The 12,226-nt window shown below is 43.2% G+C and overlaps 1 protein-coding gene across 1 annotated transcript in view; it reads left to right on the top strand.

Moving 5' to 3' along the window:
- Positions 1–12,226, top strand: part of C9H1orf21 (chromosome 9 C1orf21 homolog) — a 101,839-nt gene that overhangs the window by 53,160 nt on the left and 36,453 nt on the right. The window contains exon 3 of the mRNA XM_058030628.1: positions 7,680–7,774. Coding sequence (XP_057886611.1) covers positions 7,680–7,774 — 95 coding nt within the window. The remainder of the gene's footprint in view (positions 1–7,679; positions 7,775–12,226) is intronic.

Below are 12,226 nucleotides of genomic sequence, written 5' to 3'. Positions count from 1 at the left end.
AGGAGCAGCAGCAGTGCAGGGGCTGGTACAGCACCTTCTGCCACAGGCAGACATCAGGCTGGGAGAGGACAGAGTTGCCAAGGGATGGAGAGCTGTGAGCAGCTCTGGGAACTGCTGACAGCACTGGGGAGGGGTGGCTCATACAGAAACATGAGGGGTTGTGCTTCTCCAGCAGCAAGGACCAAGATCATGTCCAGGACAGTTAATGGAGCTGTGTTCTGTCAGAGCTGTTGGCCTTAAAGAATAAGGCAGACAGGTCTCATCCCTTTGCTGCTGAAAGATGTCATGGCTTGGGCCTGCAGAAGGACGTTTGGTAAAGTAGAAGGGAAGTTGCTAAATTTCTTCAGGTGGGCATCACCCTTGAGGGAGTTAATGTTTCATGAAGCACTGGATATGCCATAGGGCTGTGGGATAGCTTAGGAAAGAGCTGCCCCTGTCTCACTGAATGTCCTTCCAGTTCTGCAGGAATCCTACTCTTAGGGACTGGCTTTTGTTACACTGACTTTCTCAATCCCTTTTCCCTCCAAAAACCCAGCCCTAGTGGTCACATCTGCCATCTGCAGAAGCAGTTGTTGGCATTCCTTGGGTAGGTGTCAGGGTTGTGTAGGAGGAAGGAAAAGTGCTTGAGGGTGGTCTTTGCAGATGTGCTGCAGTCTGTGTGGTGTGTTGATTTTTAAAGAGCTGTTCTGTCAGAGGATTTGGATTTTGTTGGCAGAATTGGTGTGTTGCTCATGCACCTGTTCTCTGTTTAGTATCTTCTGGTGTCCACTGCCTCGACTCCCAGCAGTGACTGTATTTTTAGATTGGATTAGGGTAAGGTAAATTAATTTGGGAAATTTGAATGAGCATTTTCAGATAATCCTTTGAGAAAAATGGGTTGGCTTATTTCCTAAGCTATTTTTATTATTCTATTCATGTTAGTAAAACCATGATCACTTGGATCAGGAATTGCCTGTGAATTGATAGCTTTGAGGGATGGTGATGAGGAAAACAACAGGCTGCTCACCCAATACTGGTTGATCTCCAATGAAATTTCACTCCCAGCCCACATCCAAGTGGATCAGAAACCCACCCCCACAGCTGAGCAAATGCTTTAACCCTTTAGACTCAAATGAACCATAGAGCTGCTGCTTTCTGCGAGTGCTTGAAGCAGTACCTAAGAAGATAACTTAGATATTCTCAATTTCTTAATAATTAGTCCCAGAAATATTAATTTGCAGGGTTTTTTCTGAACTACTTTCTCTGACTGTTGACTTTTTTGGGGATTTTTGGGATCCAGGCAGTTGATACCCAGATACATAACAGGGTTGGAATAACCTGAGTAACTCCTCTCACCCTTCCAGTCCTCCAGACCAGATGCACATGAGCCTGTGGCACTCAAGGCTGATGACTCAGGTGCTGGAAGCTGCAGCCACCCAGGCCATCTCATTCTGCTCCTTGACTGTCCTGGTGCTCTGTGATTTTGTTTTTTCCCCTGATGTGTAGCCTGGCTCTCTCTAGAGCTGGGCCCACCACTGCTGGTGTCCTCCCAGTGCAGCTGTGGATCTCGGAGTGTTCCTCCTTCCCAGCGGCACTGGGATGGGCTCCAGGAGAGCTCATCCAGCTCCAGCATCCCAGCACAGGGAGCTCTTGGAGCCAGTCCAGGGGAGGCCATCAGTATGATCAGAGGGATGGAGCAGCTTTGCTGTGAGGGAGGGCTGGGAGAATTGGATTGTTCAGCCTGGAGAAGAGAAGCTTCAGGCCTTCCAGTGGCCTTGCAGTGCCTGTAGAGAGATGACAAAAAAGATGGAGTGACTGTTTACAAAGGGTGGAGTGACAGGACAAGGGGGAATGGCTTCTCACTGCCAGAGGCCAGGATTAGATGGGATATTAGGCAGGAATTGTTCCCTGAGAGGGTGGAGAGGCCCTGGCACAGGGTGCCCAGAGAAGCTGTGGCTGCTCCTGGATCCCTGGCAGTGTCCAAGGCTGGGTTTGGATGGGGCTTGGAGCAACCTGGAACAGTGGAAGGTGTCCCTGCCCATGGCAGGGAGTGGAATTGGATGATTTCTAAGGTCCCTTCCCACCCAAACCATTCTGGGATGTTTGGCATGTTCTGTGCTCAGCATCTAAGTGGCTCACCTGCTGCTCCATGTTTCAGTTAAATTGCATCAAAATCTCTTACAGTTCTTAACAAATATTTTTAGAGAAAGCGATTCAGTCCTTTATCTAAATATAGCCTTGAGCTTTCAAGCCTTTGGGAGAGGGGAGCACGTGGAGCTTTGATCTGTGGCATTCAGAGCAGTAGGAGCACTTTCTGCACCTGGCAGAACCAAGTGCAGTGCAGAGGAATTTGTTAGACAGAAAGCTCCTATTTTACAGAGGAGACCTGTGGTTTAGCAGGGATGGAGGATAAATCCTGGCATGTCGTGTGATAGAAAGGCAAGAGAAACTGCAGAAAAATATGTGGCACAGGAAGATAGATGAAGGTGTGTTTAGAAACTTCCCTTTTGGTGGTATCACTGAAGTACCACTCACCTCCTGCCTGATACTTGATACCTTGCTAAAAATAGAGAATAGGCTCACCCATCGTCCCTCTTGATGACAGTGGAACCAAATCTGTTTGCCCTTAGATGTCTGAAATGGGAATCAGTGTAAATCAGCATTCTATTCATTTACTTTTTTAAAGGCTTGCTGTTTAACCAAGTATTTCTCTGAAAGTCACAGTGACTCTAGATGTATTTGACAAAGTTATGCTTTTTTCTGGTGTTGCTCTTTCCTTTAAACTGAGCTGGAATTGATGTCGTTGCCCATATTCCTGTGGTAAAGGCACAGCTGTGTCTGGAAGGGCTGAAGACATTTTTCTCATAGGAACCACCACAGTTTTGTGCCCCCCACGCAGTAATTGTTTCAATATTCTAAGTTGATATGCTCATTTATCACTGAAATTGTTATTAATGAGTGCTGTTTTTCTTTGTCACATTGCCATGGCAACTGGGTGACATGTTTGAGTGGAATTATCTGTTTCCAGATGGAGATCTTCATTCATAAGATTTGCCTGCTGAGAATTTTTGCAGCATATTCAACTTCAAAATTCTTCCTCCCTGTGCCTTTCCACAGTTTGGAGCTAGAAGCATTTCTGCTTTCTGGTTTATATCCTGTGATTTTGTGGTGGGTGTTGTGCTTGCAGTATTTCTGTCTTTTGTGGTTCATTTATGTTGTTTTTCTTTTGATTTAATTGAGTTGCTTCTCTTCAACTCAGGATTTGCTGTGACAGTCCTGTAAAGCCATTCCTCCCCCATATGAGTTATTGGAAATTTTCTCATTTTATGTAATACACCACACAATGGAAGAGAGAGGACTTGATTTTGTTTTTACTCCTGAAAAGGAGCATAAGGATGCATGATATATCACATTCTGAGTGATAGTGTCCTTATTTTTTTTTTATCATATTCACTACTTGATTTTTTAGTTCTATGCAAGAAAGAAGCATGAACATGTTTCACTTTTCTTTTTGGTATAAAACTGTATTTAGGGAAAAGACCAAGGTAAATACACATAGAGTACAGATTTTCTTGATCCTGAATGTCTTACAGCTTTAAAGGTCTTGTTAGCTGGCAGACTTAATGAGATCCTGCTGGATCTCAGTCAACATTTCAGGATTTCTCTGGATTTGTTTCTGATCACTCACATCAAAATACCTGAAAATGCTGTGTTTGCTTCAGTAGAAATCAGAAGTTAAAACTTAGAAGATGGTTTTTATCATCCTTTACTTCTTCAACTCCAGGTCACTCTTAACTTACTCAACAAAACCAGGTTAGCAGTTTTTTGCACATACCTACAGGAAAGCCATTAAGGGCCCATTCATCCAACCTGTCTTTAATGTAATTTTCATATTCACCTCAAACTATTAATGACCATACACCTCATGATCTGTTTCCAGGTCTGCGTGTTGTGTAAACATCCCTTTTGCACTTGCAGAGCTTTCATCCTGACAGTAGATTTAGAACAAGAACAAGCTCTCAAATAGCTCAGAATCTGTAGCTTCTGAACACCTTGCCTTATGTGTAAATGATCTATAGAACACAAATTTTGTCTTCACCTAGTCAAAAGAAGTCTATATATCATTGAAAACAATATAGTGCAGTGCAAGACCCATCTTCTGAATAGAATTATTTTATTTTAATTCCTGTATTTAATATATTTGAAATAAAGGGTGTTGTCTTACCTGTGAATAAGACTCTGGTACACCAGCAAGCAGTGTCCTCCCTAGCTGTATAATTCTGTATAATTACTCAGCTGTTCTTTTCCCTTGCAAAGTGGAATCATATTTATTCATACCTCCCTCCAGCAAGAGACTACTCAATGCTAAATATTTCCATTGCATAATATCAGTGCTCCTTGTTTTAAGGAAGGGATTTTGCCTGTGATAGGGAACTAGGAGAGCTTATGAGTAATGATGTTGCTTCAAACGTAACAAATCTCTGATCTGCTCCCTTCACTTCTGTGTGTAGCTGATAAAACAGTTGTTATGGCTCAGTTATTAACCAAAATGAAGTTGATCCCTGCCTTTCCACAGGCCAGTGCTGCATTTGCCTTTTGGTCTCACCAGGGTGTGTGCAGAGAGCCCTTGGATTGCTGGAGCTGCCTGGAGCTCTGGGCTGTTCATCCCTCCTTGAGGCACTGGGGGCTGAGTGCCCACCCCTCAACCCCTTCCCCAGTGGGTCTCATCCCAGCAGATAATCTCTTGGCCTTTAAGGCAGATCCTCAGCTTTAGATTGTGTCAAAGCTGTATTGCTTTTTGAGATACAAACAGAGATTTCTTCTGCTCAAACACACACCATCTATTAGAGCCAGGACATTTATATTAATTTTGTAAGACACTTTGTATTACTAGGCTGATTCTACCACCATCTGCAGGGGCTTTCTGATTTTTGTTTTTATCTGTATCCACAGAATCACAGAATGGTTTGGATTGGCAGGGATCTTGGAGCCCATCCAGTGCCACCCCTGCCATGGGCAGAGACACCTTCCACTGGCCCAGGTTGCTCCAAGCCCTGCCCAGCCTGGCCTTGGACACTGCCAGGGATCCAAGGGCAGCCACAGCTTCTCTGGGCACCCTGTGCCAGGGCCTGCCCACCCTCACAGGGAACAATTCCTTTCCAATATCCCATCTATCCCTGCCCTCTGGCAGTGTGAAGCCATTCTCCTGAGGAGAAGTTGGATTTCTCCAGAGTAAGACTTGCTGTTTGCTGTGGTGAATTCCACTTGCCCAGAAAATGTTATGAAAAATTACTGGTTTATTTTTCAAAGCTTTCTTACTGCTGCATACCTTTGGTGTAAATTATCCAGTTGTCTGCACTTCTGCAGTTGGTAGTATGGAGGGGACAGTAACACCAGCTGTGCCAGAGATAATTGAATACTTATTGTATCATCAGGAAAGTATTGAAGTTTACTAACACTGTTGGAAATAGCTCTGGAAATACCATAAGAAATCTCTGCAAGATTTTCTGCCATCAGTTCAGAGCTACTTTGTGCATATGGCAAATGATGCAGCATTTGAAGGATCTGTGCCCATATCTATTGTGAATTTAAAATTTTTGATCTCTAGGGAGACTCTGTCCTGTGCAGGTGTATCAGAATTTCACATGTCAGTCTGATTATCCTGGCTATCAGTCAGGGATTCCTTGGTGCCCTGCTTGACTTGCTCCAAGGGATGATGTGTCCAAGGAAGCACCATCCCCACAGGATCAGCTGCTGCCTGGATGTGTGTTTAATCACAATTAATCTCTTGGAATAAGCAGCAGACACATTTCAGGGTTATTTTTGTCATGGAACATCAGCCCCTCCATACCTTCCTCGTTTTCCACAAGGCTGGGCTGAACTTCCTCTCTCCTCCAGTGCCCCTGGACTGGCTGTGGGTTGGGAAATGTCCTTTGTGCTGCTTTCTCTTGCTCATCTGTTTCCCCATTCAGATCCCTGTGTGCCTCTGTGGGAGTTTGATGCTTTTTCTGCGTGTGGGTTTTATTGCTAATCACAACACAGAGCACTGAGGCAGGGAGGAAAATGTAAGTTAGATAATTGCAGTCAATCAACTATTTCCAATTCTTAGGTTTTATTGCGTTCAGCCTTTTTGGGCTTATGAATTGTCATCTCCAGACTAGCTGAATTACACTGGGAAAAAAGAATAAAAGTAAAAAAACCCTCAGAGTTGTTCACATTTACCAATCTGATAATATTGTCTTAAATTCTTCCATCTGATTTGAGATTCTGTGTCTCAGATGCTTCTATTTCATAGATTCAGTTTCTTTGAACTCTGTAATAAAGAAAATGTATAGATGTGGACTAGACCAAATGCAAAACCAAGATTGTTTTTTGAAACAAGTTTATTTTTAAACTCAGCCTTACTTTTCAAAGCAAGGCTTATTTAACTTCTAGGCTCGTGGTTAACAGTTTCTTGAAAACAACTTTGTCTAAATAATATTGATTCTTTTTTAACAGTATAGTAACCCAGAAAAATCTATTTGTGCTTTGTTTTTCCCTTAGTATAAGTGAGAGAAATTGCTTGAAAACCCAAAGAAAAAGAGGGAAGTTTGTGCAGTGTCTTCTAATTTGCCATGGTTTTGCCCTTTATTCCAAGTGAACTGTGTCTCATTTCACTTTGTATTAATATTTTCCACCTTTGTGGGATGGAGTTTCTCTTCTGCATTGTTTTTCCTGGATGGAGGAGGGTGAATGCACAACTGGGTGTTTTTTCCAATAGACTCACGTGCTGCAAAGATAAGCAGAGCAAAAAGCGACTGAGCAAGGGCAGTGTTGGTCCTGCGAGAAGTGGATTCACAGGCTGCAGGGAAGAATCATTCTTCCTGAAATCCCATCTTGTCCTACCAAGGGAAAAAAATCCCTTGTTGGAGCTTTGGGTTTACTGTGGTATAGCACCTGTATGTTAGGTAACATTTCCATACTGGCATTAGAACTGGGAATTCTAGTACTTGAAAAGCTGATAAATATTAAGGATGAACCAAGAATCTTACTTTTCTTACTTATTTTCCGACTGAATTTCTGTCTGGGTAACATTTGTGTGCAGGGAAAATGGTGGTTGATGGGGGAAGTGGGAAGAGGAAGATGGTCAGCATGGGGCCTTTTCTCCAGAAATCACTCTATGACTGTGCATTGTGTCAGTAGGAAAAACAGAATTTAAAAAAAGGACAAAATGGTTATGGTGTGGGTTGGCTTTTTTCCAGCTTTTAACCTACATTTTCAGTATCCTTCATCAGCTTTGCTGTGCAGGGAATGCCCGTGAGCAGCCTTCTCTTGAGTAGCCACTGTCCATGGCTTGTTGGTCCACTGAGAGTGAATATCCAGGGAGGGTGCAGGAGCAAAGAACTTGTATGTATTGACCATATTAAACAGAAAACTAGGGGTTTGGGAGAGACTACACACCGAACATCCCTGTTTCCTGGTGCCGTGGCTGTACTAGACCAGAGAGCCACTGAAATTCTTATTGAAGCTTTAGGCAGGAGAAACTTCCTTTGTATTAGTTACATGTAAGCCTTTGAAAAGATATACATGTAATTTTTAGTTGCTTTGCTTAACTAGGGTCTATTCTAGTCAGTTGTTTTGGTTTTAGTTTGGTTTTTATCCCAGCTGCTGAACTACACTGGTTCAATTTTTTTTTTCTTTTTTTTTTTCTTGGTGCTCAGATGAGTATAGGATCAAACCAGTGGAAGAGGTCAAATACATGAAAAATGGGGGAGAAGATGATCAGAAAATAGCAGCCAGGAACCAAGAAAACTTGGTAAGGATTGAACTTATCACTTCTCTAATGAACTAACGTGGCTCTGCTTTTGTAATGGAGTATGCAGCACCCTCCAGCTCCGGCTTGTGCGCGGCAAGAGGATTTTCTCCAAAATGTCACAGCTCCCTGCAAAGCTCGCATGGAAGGTGCAAAATGCAACTTTTTCCTGCTTGTCTTTCTGAATTAGACTCTACCTGATCTTGGAGTGAGTGCCTCCATGATTTTAAGTCACTCCCCTTCCTTGCAGATCTGAAAATACTCTTTATTTGGAAATATGTGTGTCTGTGTAACAAACGAGCTGGAGTAAAACAGCACTTCTCTGCCATTAAGAAAATGACCTACTTATGTAGATACTTGCTGGTTTTCTGTATTTTAAAATTCCCAGGGAAGGCAATTTGGAACAGAAAAAAACAATATATTCATAACACAGCAGTCACAAAAATCATGTGTGTTTCTTTTGCCCCGATTTGAGCACTTTGCCAGCTCGTAGTTCCATTAAGGGAAGGCAATCACAGGCAAACTCTTAGGACTACTTGAAATAACTAAGATGCTGTTGAAGCAGCTTAAAAATCACGGTTGAGTCACTTCTGGCATTTCTGAGAAGTTATTGCTTCTCTTCCAAAGCTGGAGGACTGTTGGTTTTGTTGTTGGCTGACTGGGGCTTTGACCAGTCGAAGTTTTCAAAGACATCTCACAGTTCTTGTAGCTGGGTGCAAGTTTTCCCATCTGGTTCCACTCATTCAGTGCAGCTTTTATTCACATAGAATGGTTGGGTTTTCCCCCCTCCATCTGCAGGTCCAGAGGGGAAACAGCAGCAGCAGATTCCAGTGGAACCATCACCATTATCACCGGCTGAGGATTTGCCTTTTGCTATTATTGGGCAGCTGTAGAAAATGCCACTGTTTGGGATTTTTTACTTTTGATGAAAATAGGAGCTCCAGCAACTTGGCTACTTTATATTTCCTCTCCTAGACACACATACATTACACAACTACAGGTGCATTCCTCTAGCAAATGGAGTTTATTTTGCTGCCCTGTCCTGTGACTGAGTTGCAGGCAAGATGATTTCTTCTTCAACCTCCAGATCAGCCATTTGCTACCTGCAGTTTTGCATAGCTGGTGCTCCAATGGGTGGTGCAACTTCAGCTTGGAGCAGGATTTAGAGGTTTTTAGCAGATTGTTGGAGAGTCCTTTGCAGGGCTGGGAGTTGGAGTCAGTGATCCCTGTGAGTCCCTTCCAGCTCTGGATATACTCTGGTTGTGTGTTAGATTTTACACTGGCCTTCAGCTGTAGTTAAATGAGAATATTTGCAGAAGGGCCCATGTCAGTGCAATGACAGCAGGGAAGGGCTCAGGAAAGCTCAGGTCTGCTGGGGTGACACACTTGCTGAATGTCCACTCAAAACTAGCTCGAGCTATTTTGCACTTTGATTGGTGCTAGCTGTCTTGTAGCACTCAAGTGTTCACCTGATTGAATGTAGGAAGAGCTCAGTGCTTTGTATTTTGTTATTGGTGGGTCAGGCTTGATGGGAGCAGTGAGTTTGTTGGGAAATGTAACAGTAAGGATTTGGAAGGCTGGTGTAGGTCTTCTGTCATGTTTTTTTATCAGGAGAAAAAAAAAGAGCAATAACACAAGAAAGTCTTCAGCCAGACAGGATGGATATGCCTTAAAACAAAAACTGTCTTTCCCACCAGAAAGGCTTTATTTTCCTTTTCCTCTTCTTACTCTAAGGAGATTACCTTGTCTGTAATATATGCAGCTTTTTAATCCTGGGAATTGTCAAGTCCTCATCACTTCTGGTTTTTTTTAAAGGGGTTTCACTATTGGAGTTCTCCTTAGTAAACATGTTTTAGCTCACTGCTTAGAGGATGGGTTAAGCTACCCATCACTGAGGCTTTAATTTCCTTAGTGTGTGAGAAGTTGGCAAGCACTTACATAATCCCATCTTCTCATCAGCCATTTCCAGGCAACTGAAATTTTAGGAACAAGAAAAGGTGGTGGGAGAATCGACTGGCCCTTTTCCCTCCTCTTGTTTCTTAACCCAAATTTCTTTATTGTCATGGGGCTGCAAATTCACATTCCCTTCAGGAACACAGCCCAGATGAGATGTGTAACCTCAGTGTCTGGGAACTGCTCTGGGTGGGTTATCTTATCCCCTGATTCTGATGCTTGAATTGTGTTATTCAGATGCCATGGAATTTTTCGATCCCATTATCATCTCTGTTACTTTTTTAAGGTATTTTGAAGTCTTGCTTAAAAAAAAAAATCTCAGCTCAAGTGAAAATAAACCTGCTTCCCTTGTATCTTAGACTCTTTGATGTGCTGCCATCTCTGCCTTTGGTGCTGCAGCATTTCTGAGTCGGGGGAAAGAAGGTCACATGAGCAGATGAAGAGAATGGGAGGGCATGGCAGTCATCAGGGAGGCTGTCATTCCACACTGGGTGCTGAGGCCAGACTCCCAGCTTTGATTCTGCTTGAGGAAGAGCCAGAGAAGGGCTGATACCAGTGTGGGTATCTGTGGGAGAGCTGAGGCTCTGTCAGTGAATCACCACGTTCTCAGCTTCAACCTGAGGCTTAAGCAGGCTCCACACTTGGGCAGGTCTGGCACAGTGGAGCAGAAATGCTCCCAAAACACAGTGCCAGCAGGAATGGCTCTGCTGGGGCTGTCTGCCAGGGGAAACACAAGATGCTTCATGAGAAGATATTTTCTGCTGGAATCAAAGGCCCCTTTGGATTAAAATGTAGGCTTTTGACAAGGGGAGAAAAAAACAAGAAAATATAAACTAAGCTTGTTTTCCTGCTGCTCCTTTGTATCCATAGGCCTGATTCGCTTCTTTAGTCAGGTTGTTTCTCCAGTTCTCCACCTGCCACTGGGATCTCACTGCTCCTGGTTTCATTCCAGGTACCTCTGACACCTCCCAGAGCACCTCCACCTTCAAAACAAAGCCAGAGGTAACTCTGACACCTTCCAGAGCATCTCCGCCTTTAAAACAAAGCCAGAGTCATTGCACTTGAACTGGCAGTCCCACGTCCCATCCACATCCCAGCCTGCAGAGTGGGAATGGGATATAGCAGGATCAGGCACTGCAGAACTGGGGCTGCACTGGATGCTGTCACTGCACCACGAGCTTTGGTGGCTGCTCAGCTAAACCAGGGATGTTTGGAGTCAGAACAGTGAAGAATTAGCAGATAGGTTGAAGACGGAAGTAATTTGTACTACATATTATGCATGTTTTTTAAATCACAAGCGTTGCTTTGTGCATTTATAATTTTTTTTTTTTTTACCCACATGTAAGAAAACATGGGAGCTGTGCTAATTTTCATGTGAGATGATGCATGGAAGGTAATGTGTGTGCAGTGCTATTTATTATTCCTGGAGGTCAATGAGCTGCTAAGATGGTTATTTGACAGTTCAGAAGCAGAAGTCCTGCATGGGATGGTTTGTTGGGATGCTGGGCTTTGTCTCCATGCCCAGCTTGGTGCCAGGGTGCCACATGTGGTGGTGAACTCCAGCTTGTGTTAAAACTCAACTTCAGCTCCCCAGGACTACACAGGGGCTCTACAAAACCTCTCCTGCATTTCTCCGTCTTCGTGGGGGAAGGTTTTATGCTAAGCCTTCTCCAAAATAAAGGGAGCTTTGCCACTCAGCAAATCTGGATGGGATTTTTTTGGCCCTAAAGCTGAGGGTGGATTTGTCACTGTGAAAGCTAAAATGCCAAAACTCAGGCAATATTAATATTTTACAAGCAGGTATGACCAAAATAAATAGCATATTTATAAAGACCTTTTAACTTTTTGTTTGGAGGGGACTGTTTAGCTCTTACACCATCATGTTAAATGCACAGAGTACAATTACATAACAGCCTTTTTAATACTCATCATAGGGCAGATTTAGTTGTCCTCATTTCCATACTCACACAGCACTCCTGGCTATCCATTGTAAAATATTACTGCCAGAAGAGGTAAAATGAGAAGGTGTGTGGCGTTCCTGCAGCTTAGCATTGCTTTGGCAAACATCAGGAGCTGGATCAATTTTCCTCTGAACTGGGCTGTCATAGTACAGATATCCCTGAAAATACCAAATCCCTAAAGCTGCATTTCTGTTCTGTTGGTTAGTTATCTTGATACTTATTGTAGTTCAGGTTTTGGATGTTTTTATAACTTTTATTCATCATTTTCTGGGCTGTACTGGCACAAAAGGCCACTTACTGGGATTTTTATGCTTTGTTATCCAAACCCCTAAAACAATTAGATATAATCCTGTGTTTCATCCTGGAGTTCAGTGGTGAAATTGCATGTTGGAGCTTGAGATGAATTCCTGCTGGAGCTGGGAGAAAATTGCCTCTCTGTTGCTCTTGCTACCTCTCACTCCACCTTTAATAACAATGTTTTGCTTTTTGTTTTACCCAATTTCCACAAATTTCCACTCCACTTACCTGCAAATGTGATTTT

The sequence above is a fragment of the Melospiza georgiana genome, chromosome 9, assembly GCF_028018845.1.
Source record: "Melospiza georgiana isolate bMelGeo1 chromosome 9, bMelGeo1.pri, whole genome shotgun sequence".
NCBI lineage: Eukaryota > Metazoa > Chordata > Aves > Passeriformes > Passerellidae > Melospiza > Melospiza georgiana.
This window is presented reverse-complemented; position numbering and strand designations above follow the sequence as displayed.